At 37.3% G+C, this 16,805-nt stretch overlaps 2 protein-coding genes and 3 pseudogenes across 3 annotated transcripts in view; all 5 read right to left on the reverse strand.

Moving 5' to 3' along the window:
* LOC149876555 (uncharacterized) overlaps window positions 1–16,805 on the reverse strand; it is a 345,360-nt gene that overhangs the window by 43,453 nt on the left and 285,102 nt on the right. The gene's annotated exons all lie outside the window — the stretch shown is intronic.
* Window positions 287–497, reverse strand: LOC149876570 (U2 spliceosomal RNA; annotated as a pseudogene).
* Window positions 4,706–8,002, reverse strand: LOC149876571 (uncharacterized). Its single transcript, XM_090075267.1, has 4 exons — window positions 7,745–8,002; window positions 7,405–7,563; window positions 6,672–6,736; window positions 4,706–6,404 (listed from the first exon to the last, which is right to left on the reverse strand). The coding sequence occupies exon 4, from the start codon at window positions 5,825–5,827 to the stop codon at window positions 4,706–4,708; it is 1,122 nt and encodes a 373-aa protein (XP_089931393.1). The 5' UTR covers window positions 5,828–6,404; window positions 6,672–6,736; window positions 7,405–7,563; window positions 7,745–8,002.
* Window positions 5,763–5,924, reverse strand: LOC149876572 (U2 spliceosomal RNA; annotated as a pseudogene).
* Window positions 11,654–11,883, reverse strand: LOC149876573 (U2 spliceosomal RNA; annotated as a pseudogene).

Consider the following 16,805-nt stretch of genomic DNA (forward strand, 5'->3'; position numbering starts at 1 on the left):
CTTTTTCAATTCGCGAGGCTTGATGTTTCTTTGTAGCTTCGGCGTATGAAGACATTCTCGAGATGATTTTTCTTGATGGTCGCTAATTAGTAATTCACTGCTGTGATCTTTAGCCTGAGGAGAAGAAAAAAAGACCAATGTTGATCAGGTTTACTTCCCCGTCAGGTAAGTATGCTTTTCCCGTTGTGTGGGCAGCCTCGGACGTGCCCCAATCTTCTCAATTGTGGGTTTTCGATTGCACACCGCATCGTCCCGTTTGTTTGCTTTTTTTTTTTTTTCCTTCTCTATAGTATTGGCCGCGCTCAGCAGTAGTGCAACGCCGAGGCAACCCGCGGTCAGGGCGAGGTAAACCTACGATCCCTTGACCAAATGCCAAAAATCAGATTAATATATGAGCCGGACTATGCCGGCGTACCAGATATTAAACTTATAAAAACAGATACTTTTTTTTTTTTTTTTTTTTTTCATTACGTCATTATTTATTTACAAATAAGAATTTACATTGTTAATTCCAGTTTATAATATATAAGCGTGGCTATTACCCCACGCCCTTATAAAAAATACATACATCCTCAGAATCCACTGGGATCCCTTGGACATATCCGTGGACTATTTCATATGTACAGGATTTTTTATTTATTTATTTATTTATTTTTTTTTTTTTTTTTTTTTTTTTTTTTAGTTGATATGTTTTATATATATAACAGCTCGCCTATTTATAAGATGAAGAGTTTAAAAGATTTTGGCGTAGTTTATAATATATAAGCGTGGGTATTACACCACGCCCTTAAAATATATACATACATCCTCCAGATCCACCGGGATCTTTTGGACATATTCGTGTGGATGTCGTAGTTTAAAATATAAAAGCGTGGTTATTACACCACGCCCTTAAAATAAAAACATACATCCTCCGGTCCCACGGGGATCCATTGGACATATCCGTGGGGAGGTGGTTCTTTAAAATGTAAACATTAGGCTTTGGTTATTTGCATTAATTAAAGCGTTGTTTATAGAGAATATTTTGTGGAATTTTTCCACCTCGTTTTCTCTTGCGTATTTATTATATTTCATTTTACAGAGATATTTTAGTTCTCTTTTTATGTTTTCTATGACCTTTGTGGAACTCTCGTTTTTGTTTTCTTTTTCTCTTATGTTTCTCGATCGCCACAGCTCAGTTATTATTATGTTTGTAATTGTTGTTACAAGCTTGGCTGTGGGGTTGTTTATCGAGAGGTTTTCGATGTTAATATAGAAAATCGCGTGGACAATGTTGAATTTTATTTGCGGCAGGAGCGTCTCATAAAGTTTTTTAAAAGCCGTCCAGACCCCTCTCGCTTTTTTACAAAACAAGAAAGGGTGCAGGGTATTTTCGGAGAGGTTGCAGGTTTTGCACAACGTGCAACCTCGTCCGCGGTTCTTTTTCCAATTCTTTATTTTTTCTAGGGTCGGGAGACTGTCATGGAGCAGTCTCCACGACGTGTTTTGGCTAGGTCCTTGCGCGTGGGAGTTGAAGCTGCGTTGCCACATTCGCTTCCACGGCAGAACTTTCTGGAAGGTCGCGTTCCATTTTCTCTCCGTGTTTTCAATGTCGCTGTTCTTTTGCGCGTTCGTTAAATGCTGATAAATATTTTTTGTCGTTTTAGGTTTGAGTTCAAAAATGGGGAGGTTGTTTTTCAGGCTTTCTATCACGTCTTTATAATAAAAGGGCGGACTGTTTAGAGTTTTGGGAAAATCGTTTTTTGTAAATAAGCGCCATTGCGGGTGTTTTTTATTCGCTAAACCGGATAGAGACATAGCCAAAAGGTACTTTTGGAAAAAGACACTCTCGTGTGGTGGCTCTATTTCTTGTATTTGCAGGAGGTGTTTTGTCCTGAGTGCTAAGCACTGTTGAGCCACATCGAGAATACCCAGCCCTCCTTTCGACGCGGGCAGGTTTAAGATTTTTCGTCTCACTGGCTCCGCGTAGTCGCTTTGCCAGAGGTATACAGATATTTGTTTTTTTATTTCTTTTTCCGTTGTGTTGTTTGGGGGGAAGAGGTTGGCTATAAACCATACCTTTGACAAGGCGAGCGTGTTTACGTATATTGCTTTGCACCGAAGCGAGACGTTTCGATATTTGAAAGATTTTAGTTTATTTTTAAGTTTTTCGACGGCTTTTTGCCAATTCGCGGCAGCAGTCACTTCTAGGTCCGTGTAGAAGTTTGTACCTAGTATTTTTATCCCGCTTTGATTGCACCAGTTTATGATTTGGTTATTTTGTTTTAGAGTGTTTTCATAAGTGGTGTAATCAAAGCCGCCGAGCGCGAGTCCTTTGGTCTTAGATTTGTTGATATTGGAGCCCGTGGCTTGTTCGAAATTATTTAATATCTTAAAAAGTTCTGTAATTGACTCAGGACTCCTGACGAGGATTGTTGTGTCGTCTGCATATTGCATAACCTTGAGTTTCTTTTTTGTGCCAGGCATGGGGATTCCGTCGATATTTTTGTTTTGTTTTATTTCAAGTGACAGGGATTCTACAGCGATGCAGTAAAGCATGAGCGAGATCGGGTCTCCTTGCCTCACACCCCGTTTTATGTTGAAAGGTTTAGCCATATAGCCGTTGTTAATGATTAAGGACTGGTTATTTTTCATAGTTTGTTTGATAGCTGTTACGAAGTTTTTACCTAGATTAAACCTTTCAAGCGTTCGAAAAAGAAACTTTCGGTCTATTTTGTCGAAAGCCTTCTCTTGGTCTACTGTCAAGAGAAGGCCTTCGACATTTTTGTTGTTTGTGTATTCTATTACTTCTCTGACTAAAAAAAGATTAGAGAAGATTTGTCTCCCTGGAACGGAACACGTCTGTGACGGTTCCAGTATTTTGTGGAGGATTTTCGCAAGTCTTAGCGCGAGCGCTTTTGTAAATATTTTGTAATCGGCGCACAACAGAGATATCGGTCGCCAGTTTTGTATCTTTTTGGGGTCTCCTTCTTTTGGAAGGAGACTGATAAGGGCCGTTCGTTGGGACCACGACAGTTGGTTTTTTTTGTCGAAGAGGTTTTCGTTTGCAAGGGTAGTGAGTTCCTCCCCGTAGACATCCCAGTATTCTTGATAGAATTCAACTGGAATACCGTCTATCCCTGGTGTTTTTCCTTTAGTAAGGGAGTTCGCGGCGTTGCGCAATTCCTCGCTGCTAAATTTTATATTTAAAAAAGCGTTTTCATCGTCAGTAAGAGTTTTTGTAATATTATTTAGAAAAAAGTCTTGTTTTTCTTGACAGTGTTTTTGGTTTTTATAAAGGCGTTTATAATAGCTTCTTATTGTTTTAAGAATGTTTGTAGTGTCGTTGAAGACTCTGTCCCCGCTTATTATTTCCTTTACTATTTTTTTGTTTTGGTTGCTTTTTTCCATTTGGAAGAGAGCTTTGGACGGGATTTCACCCTCTTCCACTATCTTCTGTTTTGTTCTTACAAAAACTCCTCCATCGTATTTTAAATCAACGGCTTCTTTTTTAAGTGACTTAATTTTGTCGCTGTTTTTGTTCGGCTTCATTTTTTCATTTTCAATTTCGCGTTCTAGAGTTTCAATTAAATTATGTTTTTCAGCTTTAATTTCCTTAGCGCGCTCGATCGCTCTTTCTTTTATATTGTTTTTCATTAAGTCCCACCATTGGTTTTTAGTTTCGTATAAATGTTTGTTTTTTTTGCTTTCTATAAAGTCTTGAGAGATATTTTGCTTAAATTTAGAATCTTTTAGAATTGTGGTGTTTAAATGCCAGTAACCTTTTCCTTTTGCGTTTTTGTTTGGAATTTTAAGTTTGCAGTAAAACGCGCTGTGGTCGCTTAAGCCGTTTTCAAGCATGCCGCAATCGCACTCCTCCGCAGTGTTTCCAGAGACATAAATCCTATCTATTCTGCTCAGAAAACTTTTATCAGGCTTTACGAAGGTAAATCCCTGTTTTAAGGGATTTAATTTTCGATAAATGTCTGATAATTCATATTTTTCTATAAGGATTTTTAGTTGATTTTGACCTAGGGTGTTGTTTTTATTAAAAAGGTCACCACCTTGTCGGTCTAGGGCAGGGTTTTCAACCATGTTAAAATCTCCGGCCAAAATTAAGATATCGCATTTACGCGTATGTTGCTCTATTGAATTAAAAAAATTTTCTTTTTTCTGCGGGTTGTTAGGTCCATAAATATTAATTATTCGAAGGATTATTTCGTGAAAGTAAAAGTTAGCGGCAAGAATTCTCCCGCATTTATCGTTTGTGACTTTATTTACTTCTATGTCTTTTTTTATCAGCAGCGCGACTCCGCGCTCCTTATGGGTGAAATTGTTCCATAAGGATTTTCCTCGCGTCATGTTGTGCCATTCTGTTGCCCATTTTTTAGTGTTTTCTTCACATCCATGAGTTTCTTGTAAAAGAAAAGCGTCACAATTTTCGCTTGCGCAGAATTTCATTATGTTATGCCTTTTAGTTGCGTCATTTAGTCCGTTTACATTGAACGTGAGAATTTTTGCAGCCATTTAAGAAAACCACAGAAAAAAATGTGTAATTATTTAAAATCTATAGATCATTCCTTAGAGTCAAACTTAGATTATTTGCGTCAGAAAAAAGCGCATGTTTACGTATTTCAGGTTAAAAAGGAGATTTAACATGGGTGAAAAAAAAAAAAATACCATAAAAAATTAAAGAAAAAATAAATAAACAAACACTGAAAATTACTTATCCAACTCCAGGTGGGTCTTCCTTGCTTTTTTCTTTGATTAACTTCTTCGTTTCGTCGTGTTTTTTCTTCGTCAGCGTCGTTTTTCTTTTCTTTTGTTGCTTCACTTTCTCTTCGGTCATTTCGACTTCGCTAGACTCTTGCGTTTTCTCGTCATTCGTGGTGGTTTTGTTCATTGGAGTTTCTTTCTCATCGACAGCACGCACTTCTTCCGTTTCTTTGGTAACAGGTTTTGTTTCTTCCACCGCAATTTTCGTTAGCTCCTCCTCTATCACTTTTTCTGCAATTTCCCTCGCTACCGTTTTGGTCACGACATCAGTCTGCATTGTTGGAGTTGGTGCTCGTTGTTCGACGGCTATGTTGGGTCTGGCTGCACCTTGCCCAGTGTGTACGGCTCTTACTCTATACCCCCTTACGGAGATATAGTTGGGCATTGGTGCCACCAAGTCTTCCATAACGGCCACCAGGATGCCAGAGTAGTATGGGGTATCTTTGGTGGGAGTTCTTTTAATAACTGGTCTTGTATAAACGTGTCTCCCAAAACCCATTTCTTCTAATGTTCTCCCTACTTGATAATTTTTAGCTTCCAAGGGAAGTCCAATTATGGAAACATTAGTTCTTCTACTTGGCGTCCTGTTGGGTGTTGCGTGTTGAAACCTGTGATGCAGGCCTTTGATACTTAACCCTTCCTCAATTAGTTTGTTTCTGGAATTGTCTGTTTTCATAACAATTTCAAGAATAGTGCCACCTCGAATCAGTTGTACTCCTTCAAGGTCTTTATCTAGATCTTTCTCTTCGATGGCATTAAGGACATCTAACATAGTCATGCGCACTTGAACCGCACAAACCAGGGTGTTTTTGAGTGGAGTTTTATACTCCACCTGAGATTTGGAAGCGTGTGCGGCTTGCGCATAGCTTGTCGGTTTGTTCTCTTTCGGTGTATTCTGCTGTTCGCGTTGCTCCACTTCGATATCGTCATCTCCTTCTTCTTCGCTGGATTGCATCAGCGCGTCGTCATATTTGTCCGGATGTTCCGCACAATCCATCATTCTCTCGAGTAGGTTTGCAGCCGTGCTGGCAATAGAGGCGTGACTAGAACTGCTGTCGCTGTCGGACTCCATAGCTATAACAAGAAAAACAAAACAAAACCGCTGCCTCGGAGGCAAAAATCAAGAACAGATACTACACTTGATCTTAGCCATTAGGCCGAGAAGCGATACTTTTTGCAACAAGTTTGTCCCGGCTCCCTCCCTCTCAACGAGAAAAACTTGTGGACATTTGAATGATCAAGTCGATGGGTAACTTTAAGTTTCAACGATGAAAACATGGCTTTCTTGTACTGCATCAATTTCACTCTAAAACATTTGGGCTTTTTTTCAAAAATAACCCAGCTTCTTTCAAAAATAACCCAATTAACCAAAACATAAAAAACGTTTAAAGGCTTTTAAATTTAACGCTGGGCAGCAGATGTGATCAAAGGCCAAGTTGAACAACTGAAAATCAACTCTGTATATGAGCGTCCGACAGATTTCTCTGTCAAAAAGCATTTTGAGAACCTCTGTATTTAAATGTTCTTTTCAACTGTTGTAATGACAGTACTTTAATTCATCACCAGGGTCGCCAAGAAACAGCAGAGTTTAGGAGGACTTGCTTGTCATTAGCCTCGACCCTTTCCCAAGTAGTAATTCCTCACAAAGTCTAAAAAAACAAGCTTGAAAGTTTAAAAATTGGGATGGTGCAAATTAAGTTAAGAATTTAAACTGAGTAGCAAGAAAATATTTTTCAGATACTTTAGTCATTGCAAGAAATGAACACTTTAAATGTTTACTGACAAAAAGGTAAAACAATTTTAAAAAGTGACCTAAAACATCCACTGACAAAATATCAAATGACAAATGGAAAATGAAAAAATTTATGACACTAAATCGACACAGCATTAGGTTAGCAAAAGTAAAGCATACATACCTTGCACACTGTATCTGCATTTTTCCAATCACAAACTCGCAGAGTGTGGTAAAAGTTAATGAGACCTGGAACAATAAGCAAAGTATTTTTTTTAAATATTACATTTTTTAACATATTACCTAACCTAAATTAAGCCTGCAAATGTATTTGCGTACAACTTAGAAGCTCAGGATTGATGGAGAATAAACTTAAAAATATAATTCCCAAGTCAGTTAAAAAAAATGTTTACTTGTTGGCTAAAGGTCGACTTTTTCAAACTACCACTTTTAAAAAATGGTTGTGGTAAACTATCGAAGAAACATGACTTACCTTTTTCTTGAAACTTTAACTGCTTCAATATTATATGCTCTGCTAACCTAACTTAACCCTTAACCTTGCCCCAGGACAACACTCAAAATTCTCTTTCAATAATTTATTTTCAATAATCAGACTTGCTACCTGAGGCTGAGTTAACTTTAGTAGTAACTCTATAAAATGTTATATGAGAAAGCCAAACAAAAGGTTCGCTTCAAAATGTAATGAGTATGTAATTTTTTAAAAATTTTATCGCATATCTTTAATCGAATTAAAGGGATCATTCCAAAGAAGCTATAGATTGTCCAGTGAAAAGCATACCTAATTAAGCATTACTTTATTGGGGTTGTGTCAGTATAACTGTAAATGAAACAAAGCTATGAACAAACTAAAGAAATAGGTAAAAGTCTTAGAAAGATGCTATTTCTGTTTCACTCACCAATAAAATCAAGAAGAATTTCCCACTTCTTATTCATTGAGTGTGATGCTCTAAAGAGTATTGCAACTTGCATTCTGGATAATCCAGGAACTCAGAACAAACTCTGTAACTGCACTCATGAAAGTCTTTTGTAACTACTCCTTCATAAAGTTGATGCTTCTAAAAATGGAAATTTATTTTTGAAAGGATTTTTTCATCAGAAACTATTCTTAAGTATTTGAAGACTTGAAAAAGTAAAGTGGGCACAACAATAGGGGTTAAACTGCTTCAAATTTTAAAACACAAACACCAAAATAAGGTGAAAAGATTGAAAATAAAATAGCACAGTACTTTCTGTTACCTTAAAGCATTCTTGATAAATCGTTAAAAAAACTGTGTGAACTCCTCTAAACTTGTCACTTGTCTTGGTTTTGGCATCAGCTACTGTATGAGAAGATAAAACAGGATTTAATTTGTTTAGTTTCCCTTTTTTTTTTTTCTTTTTTTTTTTTTTCGAAACAAGCTAAAAGCACCTTTTCTGCTCTTGACGCTACGCCAACACCAAAAATTTCAGTAGGACTGCGCGTAGCCACTGCACCGTTGTTAAACTCAATGATATGCACTTTACCGCAAAATTAACGCACCACTTATAAATTCCGACTTATTTTGAAAAATATTACGTATTTCCCGGATTTATCAAATACAAAGTCGATAATAATGTTTATTGTGACGTCATTTGTAGGCTTTATTCCGTTTTAGTTTCCAAATTGTAGCAGCTTTTCATAAGCAGCACGTTTTGCTGTAACCAAACCTCACTTTTAAAAGAAAAGTATGTATAAAGTTAGTATGAACAGATGTGTTGCTCAATGATAACTGTCATTTGAGCAACACGTCTGTTCTGACTTCTCAACGATACATAAGCAGACATTTTAAAACCTTTTTTGGTACCTCTTGCATCGTTCATGGGAGATGGATTCTTTCTTATGTAGGATAATGCTAGACCACATACGGCGCATGTTGTTACTGAATACTTACAAAATGCTACTATTCAAGTTTTGGAGTGGCCGGCTTGCAGTCCAGATATGAACCCAATAGAGCATCTTTGGGGCATAATGGCACGCTGTGTTAGAAGTCAACATCCACCACCTAGACGAGTTGCAACAAAGTCTTATCCGCGTATGTGAAGATATCCTTCAAGAAACGATTACACCTCTAATTGAAAGAAATCCACGGTGCTGTCTGGCTGCAACAACATCAAGATGTGGCAACGCTAGATATTGATAAGTCAAAAATGTTACATTTTAAGCTGTATTAGTGTGCATAACAACAATAATCATCTTAGTTTATTTTGTTACTTACCTTAATTTTATTACTTACCATATTTCTAGTTTTAGTTTGTTTTTCTTTCTTTTCTTTTCTTTTCTCACCATCCTCAAAGTCGCTTTTATTATTACCATCGAAATAACTGTGTTCATGTGTTCTATTCTTAACACGTTTGTCAAAATATATGACCACAATTAAAATAAATCGAAATGTATGTGGTGCGTTAATTTTGCGGTTAAGTGTATATTAACTAGATATTTAACTCGCGCTTTGTGAAGCATATTTTTTTGCCAAGCAAGTTTTTTTTTGCCAGCCAGAATCATAAAAACATCGATTAAAACAAACGAATTATTTTCAGTTTAAATAAAGAGGCTACCGGCTTTAAAAACTTAAAAAACTTGCTTCACTTTTTCTTACGGAATTTATTTGAAGTTTTACATCTAGTTAGTATAAATATCATTGGTTTAGCTAAGAGCATAGTAACGGTTTCTGCTTACTCGCGCAGCCTAGTAACATGGGTGCACCGCGGACGCTCAGTTGCGAATTCTTTCTTTTTTTTTTTTTTATTATTCCCCTTCCCGAAACCCCGAAATGAACGAAACGCGATTGGCAAGTATTTGATGCATACCTTAATACACAGTGACTAGTATTGTATTTATTTTCCGTCATCTGGCTACTTGCCTTACTGACGTCTTCGTTAATAATCCGTCATATATACATATGCGTAATTATCAACGAAAGTAAATAAAAATAAAATAAAGTAAAATAATAAAGAAAAAAAAATAAAATAAAATAATAATAATTTTGGTGAACAACAGAATTCCGTTATAAATATTTCAGCGGGGTTGATCACCACAGAGAGAACCTCTTAAGGTTCTCTTTTTTTTATATATCGAAATTTTTTGTGTTTCATTTTAGGAGAGCGCTCATTCTCAATGAATAATTCATTAAGAAAAAGCGCCTTTTATGGAAGTTTTGTTCGCTGTTGGTATCTCCTCCTCTGATTAAAAAATGTCGTTAATATTATATATACGTTAATAAAAATAAAAAATAAAGAATATTTAGAGACTATCAAATATTATATAGCGTTTTTGTTTTCTTGTTTTTTATTACGAGGTGTTGTATCTTTTTGTGTCTTTTTTTGATGGTGTTGGTGGAGGACCACATCGTTTATTTGAAGTTTTTTCATTGTTTTCTATTGTCTTTTGTTGTATCACCTTCTGTTGTTTCTCTTTTTTAATTTCTGTTCTTGGTTTTACTGTCGTGAAGTCTATTTCGTTTTCTCTTTCATCTTTGTCGCATTTCTCGTCTATTTTTTTTAGGTATAATTTTAAATTTCCTTGGGATAGTTTTCTAAGCTCTGCATGAAGTTCTTCTTCGGAAGTCGATGTGAACGTTTTAGAAACTAATTCATCTACTATTTCATCCGCAGTAAGCTCAATTTTTGTAATATTTTCTTCGGTGTTATTCGGTGAAATCATTTCTGTACTTCTTGATTCTAATGCAGATTCGTTTAGAGTTTCTGCTCCTGTTGGTTTTTTAATGTTGTTATTTTTTTCTGGAAGGTCGGGTTCATCTTTCTCTGTATCTATGCTTTTATTTATCTGGGGTTCATCTTTCTTCATCGCGATGCATCTGATGTTTGGGGGGTGTGAGTTCTTGCACACTCCACACAGGAAAGATTTCCCAGCGAAGTGCAACGCGATACGTACACCCCCGATTTCAATGAAGTGTGGTAATTTTTCTAATGTAACACCAAGTGTAACTCGAAATAATCTCCTACCGTCTTTTAGGCTCTTGTCGAATTCATATGTAGTGTGTGTTATGTTGTAAAATTCCTCGACGAAAGGGTCCAGTGCTTCAAGTATATCCTTATCGTAAACCAAGGGGTCACACTTTATTGTTATTAAAAAACCAATATCGGTTCTTTTTCTCTTTGCTATGCTTTTGTTGCAATTACTTATTGTGATATCAGATTTCATAAAGGTATCAGCATCTTTAGTATTGTAAAACTCTATGACCCATTGGCCTCTGTTTTTATAAGTAAGACTAGAAACCTTCCCTCTGCCAACGATTCGATGGATTTCGTCATTTAATTCTTTTGCACGGCTTTCTAGGTATTTTCGGTTTAGCGCCTCCGATTGTTCCATGAAAACATTTATATCAACTACTTTCTCCATTCGCGAAGCATGATGCTTTTTAGTAGATTCAGCGTACGTAGCCATAATAATATAATATCTTAATACACAGTGACTAAATTGTAGTATGTGTTTTTTCCGTGCCGAAACTCTGGTCGGAAGACAGTGCATCTTTTTAGATATTTTAGAGCTTGTGGGTTATCACTAGTACCCAAGCCTTTTTATGAGTCATTAAAAAAAAATTTACAAACAAAACTGTATTCTTTTTTTTTTTTCCGATTGTGATCAGATTATGATTTGTACTGACGATATTACATTGTGTCTACTTCCTTGGTCTTATTTTCTTACAAACATTAACAACATTTGTAGTTTCGTAACTATCCCATTGACCCTTTCATGCACCAATTATTTTTTCATAACTAACATAATCCATAAAAAATCATCTACAAAGTGACAGCGGTACTATTAACTGTTTTAATTAGACTTTTTCTACACCTTGATACATTTTGATAGCTTTACAGAACGTCAGTTTTCCTTACCCGTTGATGTAACAACTTTGCTGACAACGTTTGAATACTTTGAACACTTTGCCAACGCATTAAATATTCTTGCAGTCGTACTATCTTGCGTGTTTGTGATCCCCACCACTATTGAGTTTGCGTGGCAGCATAGGTATAGCGACAATCGACTAATGGATTTTTAGAAGCCAGCGTTGCTCATATACTTTCAAAAGTAGAACTGCTCTCACTAAGATTAGTCGCGCTGGTGCTATTTCATGCGCTCCAGTGAAAAAGAGCGCAATCTTCTCTTTAGTATGGGCTGCGCTCAGCAGTAGTGCAACGTCGAGGCAACCCGTGGTCAGGGCGGGGTAAAACTACGATCCCCTGACGAAATGCCGAAAATCCGATTAATATATGAGCCGGACTATGCCTGCGTACCAGATATTAAACTGATAAGAACAGATACTACACTTGATCTTTTTTTTTTAATTATATTTTGGCTTTTCTTTTTTAAAGTTTCAATGCCTTTTAGAAGGTGGAAAAAAAATGATATAATATATTATCCGTGTGTTATATATTTTTTTGTTTTGTTTTTTTTTTTACAAAAGTTAATTTTCATATTCTATGGTATGGTTTCATATTCTAAAAATAAACATGTTTACATGTTTATTTTTAGTTTTATTTTTTTTATTTATTTATTTATTTTTTTTATATCATAATATATATTATATACATATTAACAAACTTTGTTTTTTTTTTTTTATATATATATGAGGTTATTTCTGCATGCGGCGATTGCGTCTTTGTATTGTTTTATTGTACTTTTGTCAGTGGTCAGTGAGTTTTCTGTGTATAGTCTTTTTGTGAGGACGCTTGTGAAGTGTTTTAGTGAGTCTGTCTTTACGTTCGTTATCGTCAGTTTGTTTCTTACGTAATGTATTGTTTCGTAAAATGTTTCTAAGGTTGTTTCTCCGATTTCGTGGCTGTTGTCGTCAAACCCAATATGGAAGAATCGGAGATTGTTTTGAAATGTTTCTTTGCGGTATGTTTTGCGTAGTATGTCTATCGTTTTACGACAGAGTGACTGCGTGTCTTCGCATGCGTAGAACCAGTGTTCAGGGGTTTCGGTGTTGGTGGCGCAGCGTCGACACGTATTTGAGATTGTCCTATTCAATTTGTTCACTCTGTCTAGAGAAAAAACTTTTCTGTGAATATATTTGTATATTATGTCAGTGGCTTTGTTGTATTTGTTTCGTTTATTTAAGTTTAGGAACTTTTGTTCTCATGTTTTTTGTCGATTCGTATTTTTTAGGTTATTGCGTCGTTAGTCCATCTCAGGTATCTGTGCTCTGACTTTGTCCTGTTTGTCAATAGGGAGTTGTATATTTGTCTTGTTGTTATGTCTCTTAGTTGTCTTGGTTTTCCGTTAACAACTATATCGGTTATGTAGTATTGATATGGGTAACTTTAGGTGCTGTTGTGCATTTTTTTTCTCCAGTCTACCGGGATTCTGTTTATCATGTCGTTTAGAGTTTCATTTGTGATGCTTAATTAAGAGGCCTTGAGGAAGCCCGGAGCGAAGACTCGGCATATGTCTGCCAGTATCGTGATGTTGTTTTTTTTTTTGTTGGTGTTGGGTTTCGGCAGTGGAGGGAAAAGGTTTGTCTGCGTTTGTGTTGTAGTCATGTTTGTGTTGTGAAATAGTGGTTGGTTCAGTATTCCTTCAATGGTGTTAGGTCTCGTTATTTTGTTTTTTGTAAGTTTGCTCCAGGCTGTGAGAAACTGTTGGAAGATTTTTGGGAGTGATTTCAGTCCTGTTGTTGATATGTATGTGAGCAATGTGTGTTTTCCTTGTTGGCTGTTTCGGTACTTGTCGAGGTAGTATTTTGCGGTGTGGGTCCAGGGGGCGTTTTCTTTGTTGGTCAGTAGTTTTGTTGTTCATCCTCCTGTAGTGCGTCAAATTTCGTCTGGATGTCTGTCAGGTTTAGTCCTCCGTCTTTTGCTGTTTGTAGTATCTGTTTTCTGTTTATTTTTGTTTTTTTGCTGTCCCACAAGTAGTCTTGTATTGGAGAGTTGAGTTGTTTTAAGGTTTCTTCGTCTGGAAGAGAAATAATTTGTGCCAAGTGCCACATGTTGCTCATCGCAAGCTAGTTAAGTACTAGCACTTTGCCCTTGAGGCTTAGTTTATGCCTTTTCCATGCGTGTAATGTCTTTTGTATTTTTTGTATGATGGGTGTCTAGTTTAGTCTTCTTTGGTCATGCCCATCTCTGTGGAAGGTGACGCCTAGGGATTTTAGGTGCGTCTCCTTCCTGTGAAATTCAGTGGTCCTGTCTCTGTGGGACTGTCATTGCCTATCCAGATACCCTGGCATTTTTTTTTGTTCAGTTTGGTACCTGTTGCGTATTCGAAGTCTTCTAGAAATTGGTTGAGTCTTATGAGTGAGTTTTGTCCTGTGATGTAAAAGAGTGTGTCGTCAGCGCAAGCGGTTGCTTTCGTTTCGTCTATGTTAACTGTTATGCCTCTGATGTTTTTGTCTTGTTCGACGTTTCTTAACAGTATGTCGGCCTGTAGTATGTAGAGTATCATTAACAGGGGGCAGCCTTGTCTTACCCCTCTAGTCGGATGAAAGGGGTCTGACAAGTGCCCGTTTGTCTTGATTGTCGGTTCTATGTCCTTGTAAAGCGTCTTTATGTTTTCTATTGTTTTAGTGCCGTAGTTGTATTTATTTAGTATTTTTAGTAAATCCAGCACACCCTGTCAAAAGCTTTTACTTGGTCAATGGCGACTATACAAGTGTCCTTGTATTGTTCTGTCTTTGTTATTTTCAGTATGTCGCGTGTGTATATAAGGTTCATATTCATTTGTCGGTTGGGGACACATGCTGTCTGGCGTTTGCTGATTATGTTTGGTAGCGTCTGTTTAAGTCTGTTGGTCAGCGTTTTTGTTATCGGTTTGTAGTCTGTGTTTAGCAGTGAAATTGTTCTCCAGTTCGTTATGTCCTTTCTGTCGCCGTTTTTGTATATGCATGTCAGAATTGCTTGTCTTTGCATGAGGGTCAGGAGTTTTCTGTTCAGTACTGCGTTCGTCATGTCAGTGAAGTCTTTGGCCAGTAGTCCCCAGAACTTTTTGTAGAAGACTGGTGACAGGCCGTCTGAGCGTGGGGGTTTGCTGTTTTTTGTATCGTTAAGAGCTTTTGTTATTTCTGGTTCTGTGAGGTCGTTGTCACATTTGATTTTTTGGTCGTTTGACAGTTTCGGTAGTTTTGTGTTTTTAAGTATTTCGTCCTGTCTTGTTTCGTCTAGGGTTTCGTTTTTGTATAGGGTCTGGTAGAAGTTTCTCATGATGTTAAGTATGTCATCTTGTTCGTTTTTGACGGTTCCATATTCGTCAGTTAGTTGCGTTATTTGTCGTCTGGGTGTTTTTTATTTTTCCAGTGAGAAGAAAAGTTTTGTGCTCCGTTCTCCGTCACTGTTCCACTCTATCTTTGATCTTATTCTTGCACCCTCTTCTTTCTTTTTTTCTTTTTCCTCTATTTTTTCTCTCAGTCTTTGGCTTATTTTGTTGTCTCGTCCCAGTCTCTCTTCTTTCGTAAGGGTGTTTCTTAGTCTTTTTCGTAGATGAGTCTTGTATCTTAGTTATTGCCTTGTTAGTGCCTTAGCGTATTTCACTGTGTTTTGTTCTATTGTTTGTTTCGTGTTTTCCCACCATTCTGTGATGTCGCGGTAGAGTGGTTTTGTAATTTTTTGGTATTCAAGTGTTGTCGTGATCAGTTTTATGTATTCGTTGTCTTATAGTAGGTTGTTGTTCATGATCCATATGCCCTTCCCTCGCGTTATTCTGTTGAAGGTGATTGTGATTTGGGGGGCATTGTAGTGGTCTGTCATCGTTGTTGGGGTCAGGAAGGCGTTTGTTATGTAATGGCCTATACTGTTGCTAGTATAGATCCTGTCTTGTCTTGTCCTGGTCATTGTTATGTGATGTAAGTATGTGTATTGTTTGGTGGATGGGTTTTATTTTCGGTAGACATCTTCTATGTTCAGTGTGTTTTTGAGTGTTTTTAGGAAGGAGTCAGAGAGGCAGGTTTGAAGGAAGTCGTTTGGTGAAGTTCTGTCTTGTTTGTCTTCCGCCATGTTAAAGTCGCCAGCGAGTATGTGTATGCTGTCTGGTGTTGTCCTGTCTTTTAGTGTGTTTTGTAGGGTCGCCATAGTCTTTCTCTGTCTATTTGTTTTTTGTATTGTCCTCCTGAAGGAGCGTATACGTTTGTTATTGTTATTCTGTGCCCGGTTAGATATACGTCTAGTATTTGGTAGTTCTCGTTTTTGTCTGTTATGATGTTGTTTGTGGTTATGTTTTTGTCCCGAAAGCATATTGCCGTTCCACCAGTGTTTTCCTCTCCGGGAGAGAAGAGAATGGCTCCCGGCCTTAGTTTTTCTGTTTCGTTGTATAGGTTTGGTGATATATGTGTTTCTTGTTGTAGGATTATGTCGTTTTCAGAATTCCACATGTTGTGTAAGATTTGTCTCCGTCTTTGTCTACTTCTCATTCCCGCTGTGTTTATTGACATCAGTTTTGGAATCATTTTTGTTATTTGTTCTGTTTGTGAAGGACTTTGTTTTGAGTGTCGGATTTTGTCTTTTTTCGGTATGTGTTTGTGTCTGGGTGTTTTGTGTTTAGCGTCCCTGTGGTTTTCTTTTTGTTTTTGTGAGGTTCTCTGGGCTTTGCTTTCCGTGTTTAGTCAGTGTTGTTTCGCTCTTGCGCTCAGTGTGTTTTGGAGTGCTGTCACAGTTGTCGGTCTCCATCGTGGTATTTGAGGTGGGTAAGGTAGTCTGGAGGGGTTTTCTAGTTGGGGTTGGTTTTGTCTCAGTCCGTCGGTTGATTTGGGTTTGTGTGTTGTCTCTACGGTTTTTGTTGTCTCCTTTGAGTCGTTGGTTGTTGGGGGTGTTTCCGTCTTTTCCTCTTTGTTGTCTGTTGCAGGTGTTTTGATTTCATTGTTTGGTTTAGGGGTTTGGATTTCTACTGTGCTGTCTGTCGTTTTTTCGGTTACTTCTTCGTCTAGTGACATTTCGTCAGTCTCTTGGTCTGTGTCTGAAATTTCAAGGTCACGGAGTAGGTCTTCTGTTTCTTTTTGTGGGGGTTTTGTTGGTATTGTTTTGCCTCTAAAGCACATTTGTTCTAATCTGTAGTCAATGAGGACTGTCGGTGGGATTTTGTCGATGCTGACAGTTGGGACGATATGTATCAGTCGTTGGCCGTCACGTATAGTTTTGCTATCGCTATAATAGCTGTAACTGATGTTTAAAATCCTACCGTATGGAGCGATTGCTAAGGCGATTTCCTCGTTGAGGGTTGATGCATCTGTTTTGATTGTGATGAGAAGCGTCGCGTTTCTTCTCTGTTTCACCGGGGCATTTTGAATATCTCCCGGGAAGTGAAGATTCTTTGTTAGGATTTTTTGGACGT

The sequence above is a fragment of the Hydra viridissima genome, unplaced genomic scaffold (assembly GCF_058129835.1).
Source record: "Hydra viridissima isolate aposymbiotic clone 2 unplaced genomic scaffold, HvirCarnegie_v1 scaffold_19, whole genome shotgun sequence".
In the NCBI taxonomy this organism is placed as follows: Eukaryota; Metazoa; Cnidaria; class Hydrozoa; order Anthoathecata; family Hydridae; genus Hydra; species Hydra viridissima.